This window comes from Toxotes jaculatrix, chromosome 18 (genome assembly GCF_017976425.1).
Source record: "Toxotes jaculatrix isolate fToxJac2 chromosome 18, fToxJac2.pri, whole genome shotgun sequence".
Lineage (NCBI taxonomy): Eukaryota > Metazoa > Chordata > Actinopteri > Toxotidae > Toxotes > Toxotes jaculatrix.
In genome coordinates this window covers 19990480-20014518 of record NC_054411.1, presented here as the reverse complement: position 1 = coordinate 20014518, position 24039 = coordinate 19990480, and the positions used below count along the sequence as shown (strand labels likewise).

The window sequence follows — 24039 nt, the reverse complement described above, 5'->3', positions numbered from 1 at the left end:
GGCACAGCGACCTGGCCTTCAACCCTGACTTTTGATAGCAGCCGGGTTCATCCTGGGGTTGACTCTCACACACACCCTCAGGTTCAGAGAGGGGTCAGTGGGCAGGTACCACTGAGAGTCTCCCCAATAATTCAGCTGCTTAATACACTTAATCAAGCACAATAAACCTGACATGTTGACGAGCCAGCTTCAAATGAACATATGCTGGACAACAGCTTGTTTTTATTTGCTAATTATCAGCATTATGGAATAAAATAAGATTAGATTATTTTATAGATTAGACTAGATTAGATTAAATTAGATTAGATTAGATTAGATTAGATTAAAGATGTTGCCCCTTGTGACACACCCACAGAGAATTATCACCCAGCTCTGCCATTTTATTCAAGACCACAAGGCTTTTAAACCTCTTTTTTTCCATACTTGGTGAAGACCAAAGCAGAGCACAAAGGAGAAAGAACATAGGGCTTGAACTGTGAACTATATTTATGGACAGGCATGACTCCAAATGAATGCTAATGTTACTCTGTGTCTGCTGGATGTGTAAATAACATACCAATAGACCATACCAACTTCATAGGCAGAAATATGTCAATGCTGCATTCCTTTCCACTGCTGACACTGTATGTGATTTTTATTTGCTGTTTTATAGTTGCACGATTTTTTTGGTTGCTTGAGTGCAGCAAAACAACCTGTAATCACAGCACGGACATGTTTTTCCCTGATAAACTTAATACGACGAATACCTTCCATAAGGTACATTAATACCCCTGTATCCCTTGTTGTGATTTTATAAAATGTTGTATTTCAGTATCGATTCAGTGTATTGCACTTACTCCTGTTGAGTTTGTTTGGATTGTCTTGAAGCATGTCTACTGTCCAGGTCAGACCAGGACATCATTTGTACCATTTTATAAAACACAAAGAAGGTGTTTTACATGTGGGCTTGGCAAATTCGGCTGAGTGTGCAAAAACCATAGCAGAATAACTTGATGATGGTAATCATATATTTCAATGTCACTGGAACATCCAGAGAACACATCTCAGTGTCTAATATGTCAGTTTACTCTCATTTTACAAAACTAATATCAGCTGTAACTGCATGTCTTGTGAGGATGTTCAGACAATGGATGTTCAGACATTCTATGACTCAGTGTTTGCTGCTGACACGGTTGCCACACTTTCACAACATGAAGGTTCAGAACAACAAAGCAGCAGCAACCGAGGCAGCCATGCTTCTCCTCAAAAATATATGCTGACTAACTGACTACCATTGTGTTTGGAAGGTCAGCTGAGGGTTAGTCTAGGTTCAAATCCAGGTCAGAACACAGAGAGAGCCATAGTCCATATTGTCTTTACATCTGATCAACACCACCCCTACAATTCAAGTAACATGAATCAAAGACTCAAAGTACCAACTCCTTATAACTGACTATGATAAGTGATTTGACGAGTAATGTGATGAGTGGCGTGATGTCTCATAACGTTACACTTGATTAGTTTCTCGTCATGTTCAAAGTTTTCAGTTGGTCTTCCACATTTCTTCCCCACTGAGTGACTGATGTTCTATGTTTTTATCTGAATGTATTTAGATATTCACAGCCCCTCTGCTATCGTATATATTCTCTGGTGTCCATATGGTTAGGGCTACTCCAAAAAAACTACATCCGTTTATGTACATTATTTTTTTTATTATTACTATTATTTTTGTTTCTTTGATTTTGTCTCCGCTCTCGACATCATGGTTTGCAGTTGCAGCAGGCAGCTCTGATAAACAAAACAGTTGATGGACGCCAAAACAGAGTGAGGGGACCCAGTTATCTCAAGTCAACTAAAACACAGCTTCAAATGAATGATAACCTTGCTTCATACCTGCTGGATGTTTAAATAGGCAACAGTTTTCTGTTGTGTCAGCCATTTCAAGTTTATAAGGTGACAAATCTTTAATGTTGTGTTTACAGCTTGTTTTTTTCTGTCTCCATGGGGGGTCAGTTAATGCAACATTAAAACTTGTGAGAAGAACTTTAATTCAAGATAAAACTTCTTGAATTGTGATTATTTATCTACTGTTGTTTTTAGCCATGTCTGACATTTTGCACAGAAATTCATGGTGCTCAGTGGATGACTCCTACTGACTTTGGTGATAGTCTGACTTTTCATCTAACACCATCACAAAGTTAAAACTTTAATTTTTCCCATAAGTATATGACCAAATGCCTGCAAGACTAATTACAATCATATCAGCCTCAGCTGTATTTTGTGTTTTGTGCTAATTACCAAATGTTAGCAAGCTAGCACACTGAACTAAGAACATGGTAAAAATTATAGCTAGAAATTATAACTAGAAAAAGGCATTGCATTGCCAGTGTGAGCACGTTAGCATGTTGACATTAGCATTCAGCTCAAACTACAGCTGTATCCAAGCCTCACAGAAGCGATGCCGTCCTTTTGCATCTGTGCCCCTGTCAAACCTGTGACTATTTATCTACAGTACTTCACCAATAACTGATAACAGAGGGATTAAAATAGTCATCACCTGGATGACTGAGCACATCCATTCACATTCTGGGATTATGGTTGAAAATGCAAACATGATGAGTACCCAGTCCCTGCTCTGAACATACTTTACTGGTAAGTGTCAACCAGAACAGGTGCAAAACAACAGGCTGATCACCATCTCTCAGGGGCAGATTGTATGCAGAGAGGCTCCAACAGCAGTAAATGTGCTTGTTTGTGTGTTTTATGGTTCTCTGCCACATAAGTGGCTATATATTAACATTTTCAAATGTATAAGGACAGCTTCACATTGTTAGAAAAGAGAAAGAAAGAAGGCAGGAGGCGAACACACCCACACTCGCCCACAGGGCTTATCTTTACTTTTATTCCATAAATTCCTTTATTTCGTTTGGATGTTTTGGAAGTGAAGACGTACGGGAAAGGTTTCAGGGCTGCAATCACTGTGCAGCATACATCAGACATGAGAGAGACATGGAAGAGGAAGACAGAAACGTAGTGGGTTCAGCAGCAGGGCAATGACTCTCTTCCTATACTCCATCACACACACACACACAACACACACCCTGGGGGCACGCAGCACAGCATGCTGCCATGCATTAAGGCGTTTGTGTATGCGAGTGTGTGTTTGTGTGCAGATATACCAAAGGAGCACCTTCTGGTTGCTCTGGCTCAAAGAGAAAGAAAACGTGTTTATCTGTAGAAATTTACAAAACTTCACGCATCACAGTTAAAAAATAATAAAGCATCGACATAGACTCGTGCCACTGCTTCACAATACACAGCCTTATAATGCATCCAGTTCTTTCACATCAGCATAGCTTTCAGGTTAAACACTGGGAAAAAAAGAAGAGGAGGAGCGAAAAGACAGGAGGCGGAAGAAGAAAAGTGAAGAGGTCAAAAAAGGAAAGGAAAGAGAGGCGAGAGATGCACTTAAAGATGAGTAGATTAAGAGACTGACTAATACTTGATCATCCTATCTGACAGAATCACTGTCTCAGTGAAACATCTGGTCTTTGTGAACACTAAACATGTCCATTTTGTCTTATTAATACAGAGATGCTGAATGCTTTCTGTCTGCAGACAGTCCACTTGTTCAGATATATATAACATGAGGTTGCCACCACCATGCTTCACTGTAGGGATGGTATTAGCCAGGTGATGAGCAGTGCCTGGTGTTTGCCGGACATACTGTTTGGAGTTCTGTCCAAGGAGTTGAATTTTTGTCCCATCAGCCCAAAGAAGCTTTTTCCTCATGTTCTCATCCACATTTCTTGCCAGGAACAGGTGGTGCTGGCAAGAAATCTTACATAAAGCATCTTTAAATGCTATTTGGCAAACTCCTAGGGGTCTTTCACTCAAAGTGGCTTCAGTCTAATCACTCTACCATAAAGGCCTGACTGATGGAGTGCTGATGGTCGTCCTTCCAGCATCTTCTCCCACTCCTACAGAGGACTTCTGAAGTTGTGTTAGAGTGACCGTGGGGACTTCTTATCTGAGTTTGTCCGGACAGCAAACTCTGCAAAGAGTCCTGATGGTTCAAAACTTCTTCCATTTCACATTTATTGAGGCCACTGTGCTCCTGGGAACACTCAAAGATTTAGAAAGAGAGAGAGAGAAAGAGAACTTTTATTGCACTTTTACTGCTATTACTATTTTTTTATAGAAAACAAGTGAGAAGAACAGAAAAGGAGAAAACAAGATAAAATTGAAGGAAGGTGCAGAATCAAGAGAAGAAAAAATAAAAAAGAGAAAATGCAGCAAAAGTTAAAAGTAGAACGAAGACGACAACGGGAAAAATGACAATACATTTAAATTACTCGTACACGTTTGTATGCCTTAAAAGTTCAGATATGTGTTGTATGAACGTACACCCATGGACACACAAACACAGAGTAACCCTCTCCCTAAGGCTGAACACATGACATATATGTGTGTTGTCATGGTAACTTGCGAAAGATCGTCACGCCCCCGAGCTCTCTCTCTCTCTCTCTCTCTCTCTCTCTCTCTCTCTCTCTCTCTCTCTCTCTCTCTCTCTCACCCTCTTTTTCCAGCATTCATGACCCAATGAGTGTCTTCATTAGATTGGAAATTGGGGAGAAAAAATGACTAACAATAACTACCTGTGTGTGTTTGTGCGTGTGTGTTCCTTCTTGATATCTGTTTCCCTCCACTCCCTCCACTGTCTATCCCTCTATCCTATCTATCCTCTTCCATTATCTCTCTCTCTCCATCCATTGCCAGGTCATTGTGAGGTCGGGAGGAAAAATGAGGTGCCTCTCTGCCGCTGATGAAAATCTCTCTCACTCTTTTTTTCTCATCCCTCCATCACTTTCTCTCTTTGTTTCCATTTCAGTGCATCTCCCGTGTTTCCCCTCTCATCTCTTCCTCATATATTTCTCATTCTTGTAGTTCTTGCTTTCCACTGCTTTAGAAAAATACTGGTATATAATACTCTAAACTAAAACTCTGGACTGTGTCAGATACATTACAGATCTATAATTTCAGATCCTCTGAAGTTTCTTCTCAGAAGGAAAATTCCAGTGTTCAGATGCTACAAAATAACCTGTGTTGATACCTGATACGGGCCAACTATGGCACTGTATATTATGAGTGTCTGTCAATAGCAAAGGTAGAAGTAAAGCATGGCTATGCTTGAATATAACTAGTTTCTATGTTGTGCTGTCCGACCACGTCAGAATGTAAATGTGTTCAGCTGTCTCCAACAGCCAGAGTGAAAAGCCAGAGGCGTCACAGAGAAAGGAGAGACGTGGTAATCAGAGAAATTGGAGTTAACTTGGAGTTAATTGCATTAAGCTTCATTCTGCTGTATTCTGCTTCTCTCTCTGCTGTTACAGCTGATTGTCAAAAACAGCACAGAGGTCATGAACACCTCATGCTGGAGGTTCCACCATAAGCATTTCGGAAGCATAAAAATGAGTTTAGATTTTAATTTCTATCAAGTTTCTCATTTATTGTGTAATTTTTTCCCCTTGTGACTACTTCTGCTGTACCGCTACCAGGCACAATAAACCTGGAAGCAGTGTTCCTTAATATGACTCCTGTGGCTGAAGTGCTGTACACAATAAGACTGTAGGATGTGTCTTCGTCATGATTTTCACTGTTTTCATTTTGATCAGAGAGAAGACTATCTAACTCATCACACATCATGTAAACAAAGACACATAAAGGCCTCCATCTATGGGGGAGCTGTAGTTAGAACATTTCAAGTTTGGAGGCTCCCAGAAACTAATAAATAATCATCGGTATTTCTTATGCTGCAAGTATAAAATCCCATTCAGTTCTGATACCTTCCATCCTATACCTGCTTATCCTTAAAGGTGGTGGAGAGGCTGGAGCTGACCCCTGCTGACACAAGGCAAGAGGCGCGGTAGACCATGGACAGGTCTATCACAGGGCTGACACACACAGACAAACAACCATTCACACCTACAGGCAATTCTGTGTTGCTAGTTAACCTGTCTAACCATGTCTTTGGACTGTAGGAGGAAACTGGGAAAAACATATGCAGGCACAACTCCTCATAGAAAGGCCCCAGAATTCAAACCCAGAACCTTCCTTCTGTGAGGCGACACTGTTAACCACACCCTCTCAGTTTTAAATCCTGTGACCTCAGATCCATTGGAAATTTAGTCAAGTGAAGTCATGATTATGAGTTCTCAAAGTGGCAATTAAACTATTTGAAACTGGCAAACTTATCTAATGACACTGAGATTTTACAGAGCTGAGATTACAGGTAAACAGAGTGAAAAAGAATACAAATTAACAGGCTTTCTTGCAGGCAAGGGATACGGGCAGGGGCATGAATGTGCACATATGACCAAGTGTATAGTTCATGTTTTGAGCATATCAGTTTGTGTTTGTTGTTTGTGGAATGTATTCTGACTGTGAAAATAAATCTCCTTCTGCGGGTAATAAGAACTACTTGTTTAAGTGGATGAGACCTAACAACCCTTAAAGGTTGTTCATACCAAAGAGTACAGGTTGTTCTGTGCTGACACTCCACCAGTGGATATAGAGTATGCATGTACGCACAGTGTAGTGCATACATGCTAAAAGTAGGTTAAAAAAAGAAGAAGAAGAAGCAAGGAGGAAAGTAAATGTAATTCATTGCTTCCACCTCTGAAACCTGCTGTATTACTCTCACTGATAGTAGTGAAGGGAGGGAGAAGAGACCAGACAAATGGTTTCTTCAGTTCCCTTCTCACAGCAGATTCCCCATCCTTCTCTGCTTACAGCTGCAGGGTCAAGGTTCAAGTCAAGAATTCCACAATTCCACTGTGTGTGTGTGTGTGTGTGTGTGTGTGTGTGTGTGTGTGTGTGTTAGTTATAGGGACTACACTACAAATAATACACGCCATTGCACGTGTCAATATTCATAGCGCTGCTCTGTCACACACACACACGGAGTAAGTGTTTGTGTGTGCAGATGATGGTTAAACAGCTCATTAATATTGATCAAACAGTTAGAGGTCACATATGTTCGATAGAGAATGATTATGATTGTTTGTTGTTTTGTGTGTGTGTGTGTGTGTGTGTGTATGTGTATGTGCGTGTCTGTGTCTGTGAACACTAGAGATGGCTTAGCATTGAATTTGGACCTAGCTTTAGGAATAGTGTGCATCCATTAAGACATTTTTCAGCATTTTCTCCATTTTTGAAATAAACGGAGCTTTTTCAACCTCTTTCAAAGCCTTTCTGCTCATTCATACTTAAAAATGTTCCTTTTCTTTCTATGTTGTTGGATGTATTCAGCTTTTTGAATCCATTTTCATAATTTTTCCAACTTTATTCATAATGGAAGTGAATTGGTGGAATAGTCAAGCCCCCTCTTCTTCAACTTTTTAAAGCTCGTATGTTTTCATAACTAATTCAAACTTTAAACATGGGACCTTCATACATTTATTCTGATTTTTTTTTCTGTGACAGCGGGTTCAGGTTTACACTCTTTTCAGACCTTTGTAGACCAATACATTGCGGTGTGTAGCAGTGCGTGATGTTGTGCACAACACTTTAACTCCCCCGCTCATATGTAAACAATGAACACTTTAAGGCATCTCAACCTTAAATTGGTCCTTTTGTGTTGTTTCCTGTCTTTTTTTTTCCTATCTAGTTGTTCAAACAATAGGTAAAATAGCTCCACATTAATCTTGTAAAACCCTTAAAATGCTGCTTGCACATCAGTCCAACAGTAGCAATAACTGAATGATATAGTGATGTAGTATGCCGGAGAGAAAATTACATTTTTTCTTAATTTGTACTTTTTATACTTTATTAACATAATGATACTTGACAATATTTCTGTACATTTACTTCAGTTTAACTTTCAATGGACAACTTTTACTTGTAAAGGAATATTTTTCCATGAAGTCTCAGTACTTTGACTCAAAGCCCCCACGTGTCTTCAGTAATGTTCAATGTTCAAAATACATTTATGGCAACACTGTAACGTTTATTTTTTATGTAGAGCAGCTTGAGTATTGTGGACAAACACAGAGAACAGGCTGAAGCTGTGCAGCGCTGCACCATCTGCTGTTAGAAAGTGACATTACATCAACCTGCTGTGACTCCCTGTAACAACCAGAGTCACTGTTTGTTGTCATGCTGCTGTTAATAATATGAAGAAAAAATGTTGGAAACAGAGTGAAGGCAGAGAATATTGAATAAATTTAAATATACTGAACAGTCAAACTTTTGTGTTGGTTATGTAACCTCATGTGTGTGCGCTACATGTATTTTTATATGAGGTGCAGGAGCAGGAAAAGACAACATGAGCACATACACACATTTAAAACCTATTTTTTTAAAGCTATTTTATGATTTTACATTTTTATTAAGAGTGAAGCTTATTTTCAAATTGTTTCAACATTCTATTCTAATTTGTTTCCTGCTCATTTGAACCTTGTATCTGTGTGTTTATGTGCTCTGTGTTTTATCCTGTGTCCAATGTAAGATGCATATTAGCATTCATACATATACTGTATAATATATAATATATAATATATAGTACATATTAAATAAAATACATATACACAAGTAAATCTACATACACTTACATGTTTACATGTACATACACCCATTGACCTGAGTGTGTGTGTGTATGTGTGTGTGTGTGTGTGTGTGTATACCCTAGAAAAATAAAATGTTATAATGTGATTTTTGTTGTATAATAAATAACAAAACACTAAATTCAAAATTAATTAAACAGCACTATGTTGTAAGTTGGTTAATTATTTTACTTTAGTAAACTAAAATAAAAACGGTTGTATGTCCTGAAACGAATACAATTAAATGACACTGTGTCAATAATAACAGCAGCAATAATAACAATAACAATAATAATAATAATAGTAATAATAATAATAATAATAATAATAAAAACGAAAACACTATTTATTTCCTACATTCAACACAAATGTAATATTTTGTAATAGCATAAAATAATAATTTTACACAAATATTTCTTTTAAAAAATTGATAGATTCTTTAATGTTACTGACAACACATGGGAGCATCTCTTAAGCTAGAATAGTTGCAGGGTTTTTTTTGTTTGTTTTTTGTTTTTGTTTTTTTGTTTTTTTGTTTTTTGTTTTTTTTTTTGTTTTTTTTTTTGCTGTTGTTTACATATTCTGAAGACACTGTTAAAGAATTCAGTGGGAACAGTGACAGAACAGGTGCCACTCACTGTACATCATGTCACCTGCAGACTGTGGTTTAACTGTGTTTTATGTGAGGTTTGAGTAATTTGATTTTCCATGGAGGATACACTTAGAATTTTTCAAAGTTATCACATTTGTGTTTGTTAAACGAAATGAAATTCATGCTTTTCGCCATTTTTATTGTTTATTTTACAGAGCTGAAATTTCCTCTGGTACTGTTACATACCAGCAGTCTGTAATTTTTCAGCATTTTCAGCCTTTTCAGCTGACTTTGTGCTTCAGAGCAGAGATTCCCTCTCACTTTCACAATGAAAATGTTTGTAAGACATGTTACTCAGGAGTCAGCATTTAAGCATGAAGGGCTGCTGTCTGACAGACATGAGACAAATTCATCAGGCAACCTTAAACACACAGTCACAGTCTTACCTTTAAGCAGGCGTTCATTCCTGCAGTGTCAGAGTAAAGCAATCCACAGCCTTCATAAAATCCAGAACAGTGACCAGATCTCTGGAGCGAACAGCTAATACTGTGCTCTGACAGCTGGTTTCCAGTTTGAGACAGTGGACATTGTCCTCCTCTACTTTACTCATAGTTTCAGGCACAAAAGAAACTCTTCACACTGATCTCCTCAGAAGCTCTTATTTCATTTTGGCTCAATTTCTACTTCAGGTTTACAGATAAATCCCCATGATGATGCTGCTCTCAAACTCATCTATAGTAGTTGTGATAGTGGTAAGAGTTCTATAGTTGCTAGTGGTGACAGTTGTGGTATCTAACCATTACCAATTCACATGTGAGTAATGCTTGTGATGGTACAGGGTTGGATGACCAAGCTGGAGGATAAACTGGCTCCCAAGCACCATCTGGTGGTTAAGAGAAGCACTAGAGCCACAAAATATGATGTGAACATCCTCTGTCAGTATCAACAAGCTGCTAAAATAAATTGAAGCAAGAAAAAGAAGATGAAGAAAAAAAGAAGAGGCTAAGTTTCTGTATTACAGCATAAAGCCAATATCATCAGCCTGTGCCCAGGGTTACAGCAGTATGACACCACTGAATCAGACCCATATGTTTTTGAACTGGATATGCCAATTGGTGATTATATAATGTTTTACTTTTGAAAAGCTTTACTTTTGTGTTTATTTGTTTGCCTATTTTATTGTGGGATATTAAATAGATTTCATTTTAAACTGATAAAATTGGCATTTTGCTCATCAATCTACATTCTGTAACTCACAGTAACAAATTGAAAAAATTAGAATTTTTTTTTTGCTGATTTATTAAAGATCCAAAACTGAAGTCTCTCACTTTCAAAAGTAAAAGTTGTGAGTGTATTGGGATACATTGTATGTCTTTCATCAACTTATCATCATCCAGGTTATGAAATGTGTGTAGCTGTTATCTTTGCTGCTCACTGCTAACAGACTGGGGATACCTCTGTGGCTCTCTGAAATGATCTGGGAATTGAGATCACATTTTAACAATTAGAAATGTAATACACTGCACTTCTTATTTCCGGGCATAAGAACAAAATTACACCATAATTAGAATTTTGACACATTTAAGACCAAAAATTTGCTCCACAGAGTAAAATTATGGTCTCCTCATTTATTTAAGAATGATGTAGGGTTATGCATAAATGTCCCTAAGTGTTAGAACTTGATCTCAACTTCTGATCATATTCAAAGGGGTTTTCCAGATTTCCTAAGCCGCTCACAAGTCACCAGCAGATGGCAGTGTCACATAAACAGAGGCAGGAGATACACACTCAAGTCAAGATGCAGATAGTTTAAATGGCCTCCGCAGATATTATATCCTTCTTTAAATCCTTACAAATTTGTATTAATAACATCCCGAACAGCATGTTTCATATTGTCAACATCACTATTCATCATGGGAAACCTTTTCTCTTGCATGCGTCAGTGCATTGAGGCCCGATGTCAGACACAATAAATGATTGATAGTCTTAATCGTGACAAGGTGTGCATGAAGCTGTGATGTTTGATGTGATGCACTTTTTATAATCTGACACAACACATTTAGAGGCTTTGGCTGATTGAGGGTTTAAAGGGAGGGGCATTGTGGGTAGACATGGTCATAGCCAACACTGAGTAGTCACTTCAGTCAGCAGTGAAGAATCACACTTACAGTTTGCTAAAAGGTATTTTTAGCTTCTTTATGGAAAAAAAAACTCCAAAGTCCTACTCTTATCAAAGATTTTGTTTTTACTCATAATGTGGATGTGAATATTAAACATATACAGTCATGGAAAAAATAATTAGACCACCCTTGTTTTCTTCAATTTCTTGTTCATTTTAATGCCTGGTACAACTAAAGGTACTTTTGTTTGGACAAATATAATGATAACAACAAAAATAGCTCATAAGAGTTTAATTTAAGAGCCATTTTTCATGGTTTTCTTGATAATAACCAAAATCACTTAGGTTCTTACATCAATAGCTATGGCATTGTAGTGCCAAAAACAGTGCTTTTAGTCATTCCATGTTTTCTTTTCTGTCTGTTTTAGTCACATGATATACACAGGAGTTAGTACTTGATTGCATAACCATTGTTTCTGATGACTGCAGCCATGCGTCTTGGCATGCTCTCCACCAGCTTCTGATATTGTTCTGCTGTCACAGCAGCCCATTCCTGTTGCACAAATTCAAACAAATTTGCTTTGTTTTTGGGTTTGTGGTTCTCCATTTTGAGTTTGAAGATTTTCCAGAGGTTTTCAATTGGATTTAGATCTGGTGATTGAGCAGGCCAGGGCATGGTTCGAATGTTCTGGTTCTCCATCCAGGCTTTAACTGACCTTGCTGTGTGGCAAGGGGAATTGTCTTGTTGGAAAATCCAGTCATTTGAGGCAGGAAAGAGTTTTCCAGCTGATGGAAGAAGACTGTTTTCAAGAGTAGCCCTTTATGTGACCTGGTTCATTCGCCCTTCACAGAATTGCATTTGCCCTGTTCCACCCATAATGAAACAACCCCAGATCATCACTGATCCACCCCACGAATCCTGACACAGGAATGGATGAGTGCACGGTCATCTCGTGGGGTAGAAAGACGTTTCCTGCCTCGACCAGCTAGCAATTTGGTAGTACCATGTTCGGCTTGTTTTTTCTTGGTGTAATGAACGGCTGTCTTGGAGATCTTCAGTTTTTTGCCTACCTGTCTCTCACTCGTGCCAATTTCCAGCAGTGCCAACATGGCTGCCTTTGTGGATTCACATAATTCTTTTGTTTTAGACATTATGCAAGAGCTGACAACTTCTGAGTTGTGCTACGAAACCACTCTTGGCCTTTGCATGTGCAGTGCTGCTTATGACATGAAATGGCCTCTTATATACCCTGGGAATACAATTAAGCTTAAGCATGTCAAAAAGGACAAAGTATTATGTAATCAGCTGCATTTTTTGTTGTGTTCATTGTAATTTTCAGGTAATATACCTTTAGTGGCACCAAGCATTAAAATGAACAAGAAATTGAAGAAAACAAGGGTGGTCTAATAATTTTTTCCATGACTGTATGTGATAATTAAAAGATTAAAACTACTTTAGGGTACACAAAAAGATTAACATTTAAGTGATCGGTAATGATCACTTCAGATCATAAGATAAGATTTGGAGACTGTGGAAATAGAAGGGAGACAAGTCTGGTCCCTCATTATTACATTTCTACCATTACTCACCTTTTCAAGGCCCCCAAAGTTAAGGGAAGCATAAAGTATAATATAAGTATATTATTTACTGTTATAGTAAGTTCATGTGACTACAATGTGAAGCTTTGCACATGATAAAAAAATGTATGGCTGCCATGCAGTGTGGCAGTATTAGTTCACTGGAGGTCAGATAACTTTTTGCCTGGACAGGTTACAACAGAGGTGATCACACACGCAGACCAGGGCTCATTTTTGGTGTTCTGTTGGACGGCTGACGTGACTCTAAACTTCAAGCCAATCAGTGTTGCAATAGAAATGCAGTGGCTATTAGTTGGATGTTGTACCTGTGATTCCTCATTATCAGGTTAGTGTTACTTCATTGCAATGCAGGTCTGCATCTGACACCACTTTTGTGTCATCTTGCACTTCCTGCACCACTGTACAGGCCTACTGACACCTTCTCCTGTCTGTAGTGTAGTCAGATCCATGGTGCAGTACTGGTAATCAGCATGTGATGGCTTTAAAAAGAAAAAAAAAATTTTTATTGAACAGGCTTATAACAATAACTAACAAACAGAGCCAAGGAACGAGACTAAAAACTTTTATGTTCTATCTATATACATCAAGGCTTGTATATAACATTATACAAGCTTTCTTGTTTTTAAAATTGTGCGGTGTTTGGATGCACCCTTTGCAATCTATTTCAGATACTAAGAAAGGTGGTCTGCAACTGGAGAATTCACATTTATGCATGTGTTCTTTTTTCACTTAATAACATTAAATGAATGATTTAGCATTTATGGGCTTTAACAAAATAATAATTTACCAAACACTCATTCAAAATTTTAAACAAATTAATGGCACGCCATCTCGTAACGTATCCAGTCCTCTTAAACACCCATGGGACGGATGCAGTGTTTGAATTGTGGACAGACTCGGTCTCGTGGTACTTGCTGTTGGAACCAAGCAAAGACTTCACCTCCCACAAGTCTTCACACTGTTCTGCTGACGTCACATCCGGTGCTGCTGTTGGCGGGCAGAACGGGATTGGTGCTGGTTGTTAGCGACGCCGAGGCTATTGTGTGATTCAGCAGCAAAGCACACTGTGAAAAAGTCGTGAAAAAACGCCACCAGGTCCTTGGGTAGTTCTGTGTTGCAGCTGGCGCGTCTTCGGCCTGTAACTCCGCTACAACAGAGGAACAAATCAGTTTTTTTCACTCGGGCCTGCCCCTAGCTCATACACGCGATCCGAAGCATTCTCTGTAAAGGTAAGGCTCCTATTAGCTAGCTGCAGAGAGAAAACATGCCAGCCATGTTGCCCTCCGGTTGCAGGGGCAGGCCGCCCGACTTGTCTCTTTGCTCGGGTATTGGTGAATTGCTGTGCCCTGCAACTGAATCCGGTAAAACGAAATGGTTTGAATATATTTTGGCATTCGTCGACTGTTAAGTGCTGCGCGCGATGCTACAACGTGCGCGGGTATGATGTAAAAACGGTGTGCAGCACGCTGGCTTTCTGCTATAAAAGACTGGACGGGACACACAGCCTTTGTTTGTTTGTTACGGTGTAGAACATTGCTTTAATTTTGGAGTTGCGGTTTAATTTGTCCACATGTGTGAAAAGCTGCGGCTGCCGCAGTGTGCGTTTGCCGCTCGCTGCTGCCTGTAAATTAAGCTCAGTGATTCGGGAGACATGGAGGGGGGCGTTTTACGTTCTCCCTGCTAAACCATCAGTTATTTAAACGACACTCAGCACAGGTATATCAACCCAGAACACGTAGGCTGCAGGCTGCCAGGTCGACATAACTATAGTTACGTGTTGTCAGTGTTCATGAGCGAACACGGAAAACTACTGGTATGTTATTGGCTTAGTTTAAATGTGTTTACCCAGCGGCGTTTTAGCGGTCGAGCTGGATAAAGTTTAGCCACCAAACCCGACTCACAAGCAGCCATTCATTTCTTTTCTTTTTTTCATCATAACTGGCTCGGATCCATTTTATTTGATAAGTGGTTTCATCGGTTCTTCACATCAGCGGCGTCATTCTGGGGTTTCAAAATGACTGGCGTTGATCACTTATCGCACTCTTTGGTTAGCAGATTGAGCAGGCTGGTTGTTGGAGCCAATAAAACACTCCAGTCGCCTCTGGACTTTGAGGTTAACTTGTTGCAGTTCCACCACGTGTGTCCGGTTCTTTCGGCGATGCTAAAATTTGACTGAGGATTCATACAGAGGTTGTTGCAACATTGTCTCCCACATGTTGCATGGGAAACTGAATGCTTAACTTTCTGTTTTATGTGTTTTATCAAGTACATGTTCAGCAAAAGTGGTCCACCATTAAATTAAGTCAAATCCATTAGAGACTGAATCCTTTGCAGTATTTTATTTAGATTTTTGGGAATTCTGGTTGCGTGTTTCTTCTCTCTGGCTGTAATATTTGGGTAATTTGGTTGTCTAAACGAGTTCCTGTCACTGCTGTTGCACTAAAACACAACCACAACAATTGTTCTGTGTATAGTTTAGTCCACTGCCTCAAAATTGTGTGTATTTAATAATAGCATTGAAACAGTTGGTTTAAAGGCTGGTGATATTTTTTTTACGTTCTTTTCATTGTCAGAATATTGCATGAAAACCATAAATGTGTTAGTCCTTCTCCTCTTTGTTGCGCTCATCCCTGAGTCCACTGGTTCAACTGAAGACCGCAAACAGCTCACAAATATTTCGTTTCATCTGCATATTTGTAATTTCCTAAAACACCTGGTCTCTGTGCAGGATTTTTTGTTTGTTTGTTTTTGCAAATGTTGCTGAAACAGAGAACTCTTTGATTGAGGAGCACTTTCAGCAGTGAACTAATCCAGCAGGATGCTCTATGTGCAATTGAGTCAAAATAAACTGTGTTTTCATGTTAATGAAAGAACATGCAGCAATAATGTGTTTTTAATAGTTTTTGAAAAACAATGAAGCTTTATGGCACAGGGGAAGAAGCGAAATCAGGCTTTAGGAGAAGGGGTTGCATTGAGTTAAGTAGTTTGTGTGGTCTGTCCACTGACCATGGTCACTAACACGGATCACTGGTCACTACCACTTGAGGCACTGAGGCTAATGGTCCGGACCAGTTAGCAAGTGGTCTTTGTGGTCTAAACTTCTCCTTTCTCTGGCCATCTTGGCAGTTAACCATAAAATGTCAGATCATAATCTTTTGTCTGCTAACGATACTCTATTATCGAATAGGCCTGTCCTTATTGTTGCACTGTATATTGAAGTTAGTGTAGTTACACCTAGATAGTTTATCTATCTATCTAACGTGTTTCCTGTTAGATGGGGCCAGCACAGTCTAATTTGTCCCGTTAGTTTCATAATTAACTGAAAATATTTTTACACTTCTCATAAGAACATAAGATCTCTAACATTAAGTATATACATCTCTCTTACTCACTCACAAACACAGTCACTCACTCACAGACAGCAGACCTCTGTTATAACGTCTGTCATAGTCAGACTAGCCTTCTGAAACACCGGGAGGAATCCTGCCACATCAGTGCACCGTCAAAAAAATCCATAAAGGTTTTAGCATCCCTATCTGTCTCTTTACTGTCCCTCTCTGTTTGCCGGGGTGCGCATGTTGAGACTGTCTATCTATCTCTCTTTCTCTCTCTCTCTCTATCTATCTCTATACATAGCATGTTAGTAGCTATTTTATTCAGCTGTTTAAATATGAACCAGTGGTCCATATAGTCCTTGTGGTCTGGACCAGTGGCTCAGGGGTCTGTACCTTGGTCCTAATCCACAACACAACTTCTCTGTCTTAACCGCTCGTCTCCTTTCTCTGTCCTTTGGCCGTGTGGTACGCTCTTGTTAGCTACTGATGCATAATATACACTCCTCACATCATAACATTTTGTCTTTGAATTATATTCTGTTGTTGTGGTGGTGGTGGTGTTGTGCTGTATTTTGAAGTCTGTGTGATACATAGAAATGGATGCTTATATCTAAGTAGGTCTTAGCAAGCACAAAGACTACACACTGGCTGTGCTGTAGGAAGGAAGAGAGAGTCAGCTTGTCAGTCCTGTTATCAGGGCTCTTTTATTGTCATATATTGAACATTGTACAATTACATTAACACACACCGACTATAATAGGACAATAATTCTTCAGATGAGTATTTCAGAACAGGAAAGTGTTGAAAATAACATGATTATATTGTTGATTTTCTTAAATGAAAGTGGTAGAATTGTACATCATGCTTAACTTTCATTCCCATTATATGACAGACACCAGGAGTTCATTGGCTTTTTGATTGATTACTGGTTTTTAATTTGAGGAAAAAAGGTAATCTAACTGATATCTGGGTAAACCCCCCTAGTTTCAGCTTAGCTATCACACATTAGATCAGTGGTTCTCAAACTTTTTCAGTCTCTGAAAGTTCTCAATATTGGCCACCTTGTTGTCATGCATTAGCCCTGCCACTTTCATTCAAACAGAACATTTGAATATTAAAATATGCTGGAAATATAGTTCACTTAACACAATTATTTTGAACACGTCATTATCTCTGCACGTTTCTTCTTGGATCCAAGAAGCCTTCAGCAGACGTCAAGCTGGCGACCGTAGCAGGAAAGAAAGGCAAGAAGGCTGAGGAGGAGGAGCAGCCTGCAGCACCTGCAGCAGCCGAAGCAGCAGCCGAAGCAGCAGCAGCAGCACCACCACCACCACCACCACCACCTGCAGCAGCAGCAGCAGCAGCAGCAGAGGAGGAGGAAGAGGAGGAGTATGTGGTGGAGAAGGTTTTGGACCGCCGAGTGGTGAAGGGCAAAGTGGAGTTTCTCTTGAAATGGAAGGGCTTCTCAGAGTGAGTATAAGTTTGTCTCCGCTAAGGTGTGATCTCAAATGTTGGTGTTTTTGACCCTCAGATGTATTTTTTTTCTTGTTAATTCAAGCTTTGTTTTAGTGTGTACATTATTAGTTAAAATTGCTATGTGGAGCATGGAGTAGCAACAGTGACTCTTGCTCTTAAAGTCGACCATTTCTGACATTTACAGCCCAGCAAATAACATTAAAACATGGCACAGAGACCGACTGAGGTTTAACTAACACATCTGTCATTTGTGTGAACCTGTCTGCACCCACCTTTTCCAGCGAGGATAATACATGGGAGCCAGAGGAGAACCTGGACTGCCCCGACCTTATTGCAGAGTACATGCAGAAACACAAAGAGAAGGAGGAGAAAAAGAAGGAGAGCAAGAGGAAACCTGCCAGTGAGACCTCCGGAGACTCAGAAGAGCGAGGGAGCAAGAGGAAGAAGGAGGAGGTGAGCAAATGAAAGAGGTTGCTTCAGACTAAAGAATCCCAACAGCCAGCCAGACAACAAAAATGTTTTTTTAAGCTAATGCTATACAACATCTACACGTATTCTTGTATGTATACTTCCTGTTTGTTGTTCTTACACTTCCTGTCTCCAGGGTGAGAAGGCCAGAGGTTTCGGTAGAGGTCTTCAGCCGGAGAGGATTATTGGAGCGACAGACTCGAGTGGAGAGCTGATGTTCCTCATGAAGTGGTGAATCTTTACTGTCCTTTTATAAAGATCCAGTGAGATTGGTTTGGAATCACTCTTGCCTCAGGTTGATGTTAGTTTGACAGTAACACACAAAGGCAAAATGCTCTGAAAATACACTTGTGCTGGACGTTACCTGGACATGTCATCAGTGATGAACCCGGGGTCATAGGGTGTTTTCGGGTCTTTAATCATCAGACCCTTTCCTGGGCGACCCAGTCGGGGGTGATCAGCCCCCGAAATGTATATATGCTATGATGGAATATAATTAGGACCCCTGCCTGGTGTTAGTTACTTGCAAATGAGAATGTTTCCCTGAGTTTATATTTAGCTATGATGTAATCAGGAGAGGATCAAGTGCAAAGCTTTGTGTTTAGCACACCCCCATACACACAGGGCTTACCGGGGGGTTAGATGTGACTTTTATTAAATTAAGTGTGCATGGTGTTTATCATTACACACTGGCCTTGAAGTCAAGTCATAATACTTGAAACCTCTTTGCACACAAGCTAAGTACCAGACAGCTGATTACTGCCCAACAGGCTTTATTCCAGCTCAGACCAAACATCCATCTACATAATATGCTGTGCATTTTAATAACCTGTAGATGTCGCAAGTCCACTATATTTAGCTGACCCATTCAAAATCAACAAGGCCTGACTGTCGTGTGTGTGTGTGTGTGTGTGTGTGTATGGCAACACACCTGAATTAACACATTTATTTTAAAACAAATTACAACTGGGGTGTAAACCTGAATGAAATAAGAAGCACTGGGGTAAAAGTGTGTAATTAGGGCCTAAAACTTATTAGCAGCTTAACTTAACAGCTGCTGTGCTGCAAATGAGAGGAAAAGCTGATTTAAAGCCAACTGACCACTGACCTCACAGACAGCAGTGGCTTCTCCTCCGTCTCAGCTACAAGTGGCTGAGACTCTGGTGTGTCCACTACAGTGAACCAGTGTTCAAGGTCACTTAGACTGTGAAGTTGCAGGTCATAGCATCCCTACTCACTGGGATTCCCAGTATTTCAAAATAAAAGCATTGTTCTAGAAATTCACTACATTTCATAGTTATGTTTTTGATGAAGTTGAACAAATAGCAAAGAGTCCATTTTCTAACAATGTGCTCACCACTGTGCTCTTCTCCCCTCTGCCTCCCTCTGCCACTTGTCTTTTCCCTTTGCTCTCCCTTTCTTTTCCCCATCTCTCTTCTCCTCTGTCATCTGCCACGTTGTTTCTCTCTTTTTCCTGCCTTTGTTCTTTTCCTCGTGAATCAAAATTAACAGGAAGAACTCAGACGAGGCCGACCTCGTCCCAGCCAAGGAGGCTAACGTCAAATGTCCCCAGGTGGTCATCTCTTTCTATGAGGAGCGCCTCACCTGGCACTCTTACCCCACAGAGGAGGAGGAGAAGAAAGAGGAGGAGAAAAAAGACTAGATGAGTAGAGGAGGAGGCGTAGGAGGAGTCTGGAGGTGTAGGGTGGGAAATCAACTATATGCTGGTGAACTGTTGTGTAAGTTAGTCGACTCTAGCAGCCACTTTGGCAGAGAAAGTGATAAAAAGAAATCCCAGATCACTGGGATCGAACTGCCAACGTAGCTGACAGAGGGAAAAAGAAGTTTGTTTTCCTGCCCTGGAAGGAGACAGGTGTGCTTTCCTCAAAAGATGCTTCCACTTGTGTCTCAACTGAAAATGTTAATTTTTTTTTTAAAGAGGTATTTTGACACTAAGTCTCTCTCATTTTTATTTTTTCCCTCACCAAGAACATGTCTTTTGATGGGAGTTGGTGCCTTTGTTCTGCTAGTATTCCTCTTTGGCGTCACAAGCTGAGTATTGAACTGAACACAGTTGAAGTGTTTGTCTCCTTACATTCAATGACAAGTGCTTGGTGTCGGAAACACAGGAATACGACGCAAGCTGTCAAGCTACCTCTTTAACGTGTGTGTTTGCGTGAGAAGCAAGCTGTGTGTTTGGCTGTGGCTGGCAAGTTTGTCTCTCCTCCTAATCATAGGTCCTCATGTCCGAAGCCTGTTTTAAAAGATGTGTTAGCTGATAAGACGGTGAAAGTGGCCGGTGAATTGAGGCGGTTCGGAGAGGACAAACTTCCCTCCCTGTTTTGTCAGGACACACTGGAGGGAACTTCTTTTGAAAGGGAAAGAAGTGAGGCGAGGTGTGATGGAGGAGTGAAAGAATGGACAGAAACCATTTGTCTCTTTCAGTATCTGTTCTCTTTGTGCCACCTGGGTTCTCATCATTGCTAGCGTTAACTCTGTTCGTTTGAAACTCTCAAAACCCCAAATGATGACTGTACATTTTACTCTGACACGGACAGATGGAGGAGGAGGGGGTTACAGTCTGCACCAAAAACACCACCGGTCGTCGGCTTTAGCCTTAACACGTCCTACCAGCCAACGTGGCAGCCAACCAGCCAGTACTGAAATGTGTGCTAACACAGTTTTTAAAATAGCTGGCAAAGTTTTTCTTCATTCCAGCCACGGATGATGCTGTAGCTTGTATTTTGCTGCCTTTTTTTTTACTTTTCTTTATTTTTTTTAATTAAAACTGATGAACAAGTCTGTATTTTACTGGTTTTGTGCTGATTGGGTGGAGGCTCAGAGGCAAACGTGTGAATTTCTGTTGATCTGCCGTATTTTGTGTGACATGAACCGTATGCTTTCTGGAGATTAAGGTGTAAATTGGGAAATTATTCTCTCAATGAGCCGGAGTTAGTCTTGGTATCTTCTTGAACACGAGAGGACTGAAAGAGTATTTACAAGCCAAGCAGTCGCCTGAAAACAGGGCGAGAAGAACAAATAGAATATACAGAGGTAGTGAGCCTTATGGATGTGCACAGACTTGGCTGGTCTGATTCCCAAACTTTTCAAGCTACTTCACCAGTTGTTTTGTTTTTTCTTTAAATGGATCTGAGGCTGGTTGGTTACCTGTTGAAACAGCTGGCAGAGTGTACACACTTAACAGCGACAGCAAGATCAGCATCTGGCTGGTTATAATGTTCACTGTTTGACTTCAGGTTACTTCAGGTCACAAGTCAAGTACCAGCTGACAATCATTCAGACATTACACAGTTCATATTATACATTGGACACTGTGCTAAGCTGAGGGTCTGCAGGTTTACGGTTTCTTTTTCCTGATTTTAACCATCAGAGCACCATTGTTTGGATTTCTTCTGGTGATCTGATGTAGCGGATCTCAAAAGCAAGCAAAAAGATGCGGTACACTTCTTGGTTGTATTTGTTTTAAAAAGAAAAACAAATTTAATGAAACCTTATCAAAAATATGTATTTATGTTATGCGTTGTGTAAAAAAAAGTAAATATCAGCCGATATATCATCATTGGAATTTTTTTTCTCAAATATCAGTACCGGCCTTGTAAATCCTGTATGGGTCGGGCTGTAATCAGAAGGCTGGGCTGCTCTGAATGACTGGAATTAGTTTGTGCATTTATGCGGATGATCAGATACGTCTCATGCCTCCTGTACCTGACTTTAACAGTGCCGGTCAGGACTGAGGGACGGCTGTAATTACATAACGTGTAGTGTAGTGATCAGGATGTCTGAACAGCTGTGTGACTGACCTGCCATATGCTGGTGAACTGTTGGCTGTAGTCGGTACATTAATCTGCTCTGCCAGCCACCAGCCTACAGGCTGGTTTGGCTGATGGAAAGGTCTGAGTGGTTTCATTCTCCTGCTGCTTTGGCTGGTAGGTAGAGGTTACCCGATGATTCGGAGGCTCTGTAACTCAGCAGACATGTGCTCCATAACAAACACAACTGGGTTTTTACTGCTAGTGGAGGATGTTGAACGATCGTCATTTCCACACCCTCGTTTTTAACCTTCACACACACACACACACACACACACACACACACACTCCAGCACGTGTGTTTTCTAGGCTGTATTATTTTAGCTGGCACCGGCCGGGCAACACTCAAGACATGGCAATTCAAGCTCATTTTGAGTAGTTCATGGTTCCTGTTGCTTGCAGACCGTCCTATACTCAAAACACATTTTGATATTTGCAAAAGTAAAATAGGGTAGAAGTTTTGAATCCAGCATGATTTAACATTATCACTTCATTTTCTCTGGTGTTTCCTCTGCTATCTAAACGTTTCCCAGCGTTTTATGTGTTGAATGTAGCCCGGCTGTGCTTATTTCCAGGTATACTGTATTAAAGCTAATATTGTAGCTTCCTCTGTTAGCGGACCTAGGTTAGCTAGTTCAAATCCTCTTTCTCTGAGCTGTCTGCGTCGGATGCTTTGACAACAGGTCTTGAAGAGAGAGTTAAATTCTGAAAATATTTTTCCTTAATTCTATTTTTCTATTTCCAGTGGACATTGTCTTTCAGCTTTACCTCACATTGCCTTGTGTCACGGCCCTGGACACAGCAGCTATTGTTAGATATTTACCCTTTTTATTTTTCTCACAGACTTTGAGCATTTTAATGAGCCCTAACCCTCAGTGACATGTTATGGAAGACGTACTAACTCACAGCAGTAAGCTACATAAAAAAACAGTCCAACAATTGACCTCTGATTGTTTAAAGATATGATGTCTTTGGCCTGTGTTTGTCTGAGGCTGAATTACAGGTCAGTGTGTGTGAGAATATTTTTGGCCTCAGTTGGCTCAGCTGTAGATACAGTTTAATCCTAACCCTTTCCACTTGTCTGTTTTTACACAGAGATGTTGTATTAGGTTTTTCTGGCATTATTTCTTCACTGTGTACATCAGTATTATGACTAAAAAGCCCTTCACTCTGACTGCCCTCTGTTAAACCTTTCCACTGACAGGAGGAAGGGATTGAATTAGCTGTACCTGGGTCTGCCGGTTAGGTTTTCTATCTTGTCTCTGAAACTTTTCTCTGTATTTAGCGGATTAGCTTGTGTTGTCTTGTTGCTTGTATATTGATTTCCCTTGGAATGTCACTGTCATGGCTGATCTTCCTTTGATTGTCTGTTTTGGACAATAAAGGTTTTTTCGTTTTCATAACTATTTGTACTGCGGTGTCTCTACTCCTTTGCGTTTGGGAACCACCACAGCTGTGAGAGCATTTGGCTGCTGTGTGAACTCGAAGTATATTATTATTAAGAACTCTCCGTTGTTGGCATCAGCATGGTGTCTGTCTTGAATGTAACCTGAATGTATACAAGCCAATCAGCACGCTGTGCTGAGAGAGTGTACTCTGTTTTTCTGATTACAGCCAATATTTGACTGTGCCAACTGTCCCTTTAATACCCATAATTCCCCACTAAGGCTCACTTTAAACTGACAGACCCAATTATAATGAACAACGGTAGCAAATTGCCACTTCTCATAGCCCTGATTTTTGCTATTCAGTGTAAACACAGAGGGAACTCAGCTGACTCCAAAGAAATTTTTAATATTACAAAAGATGAAGTCCAAAGTCCTTGAAGACCAGCAAGCACATTTGGCATTAACAAAAAGAAAACACTTGACAACAACAACAAACTACTAATAAAAGCTTGTTTCATCAGTGGTAATGATGGGCATGCATGCAGGTTAAAAAGTTCACTCTCTGTCTTCACGATTTGGAAGACAGGAACTTGGTGTAATCCACTGCGTGTCTTCAGACATATGTGTACAGTAGTTTGATTTTAAAATAA

At 40.1% G+C, this 24039-nt stretch overlaps 1 protein-coding gene across 1 annotated transcript in view; it reads left to right on the top strand.

Annotated features, from left to right (window-relative positions):
- The window catches only part of cbx1a (chromobox homolog 1a (HP1 beta homolog Drosophila)), a 99688-nt gene extending 76284 nt beyond the window's left edge, over positions 1-23404 (top strand). The window contains exons 3-6 of the mRNA XM_041062372.1: positions 17426-17697; positions 17985-18156; positions 18308-18402; positions 19684-23404. Of these exons, the coding sequence (XP_040918306.1) occupies positions 17426-17697; positions 17985-18156; positions 18308-18402; positions 19684-19834 (690 nt within the window). The 3' untranslated portion in view covers positions 19835-23404. The remainder of the gene's footprint in view (positions 1-17425; positions 17698-17984; positions 18157-18307; positions 18403-19683) is intronic.
- The last annotated feature ends 635 nt before the right edge of the window (positions 23405-24039 follow it).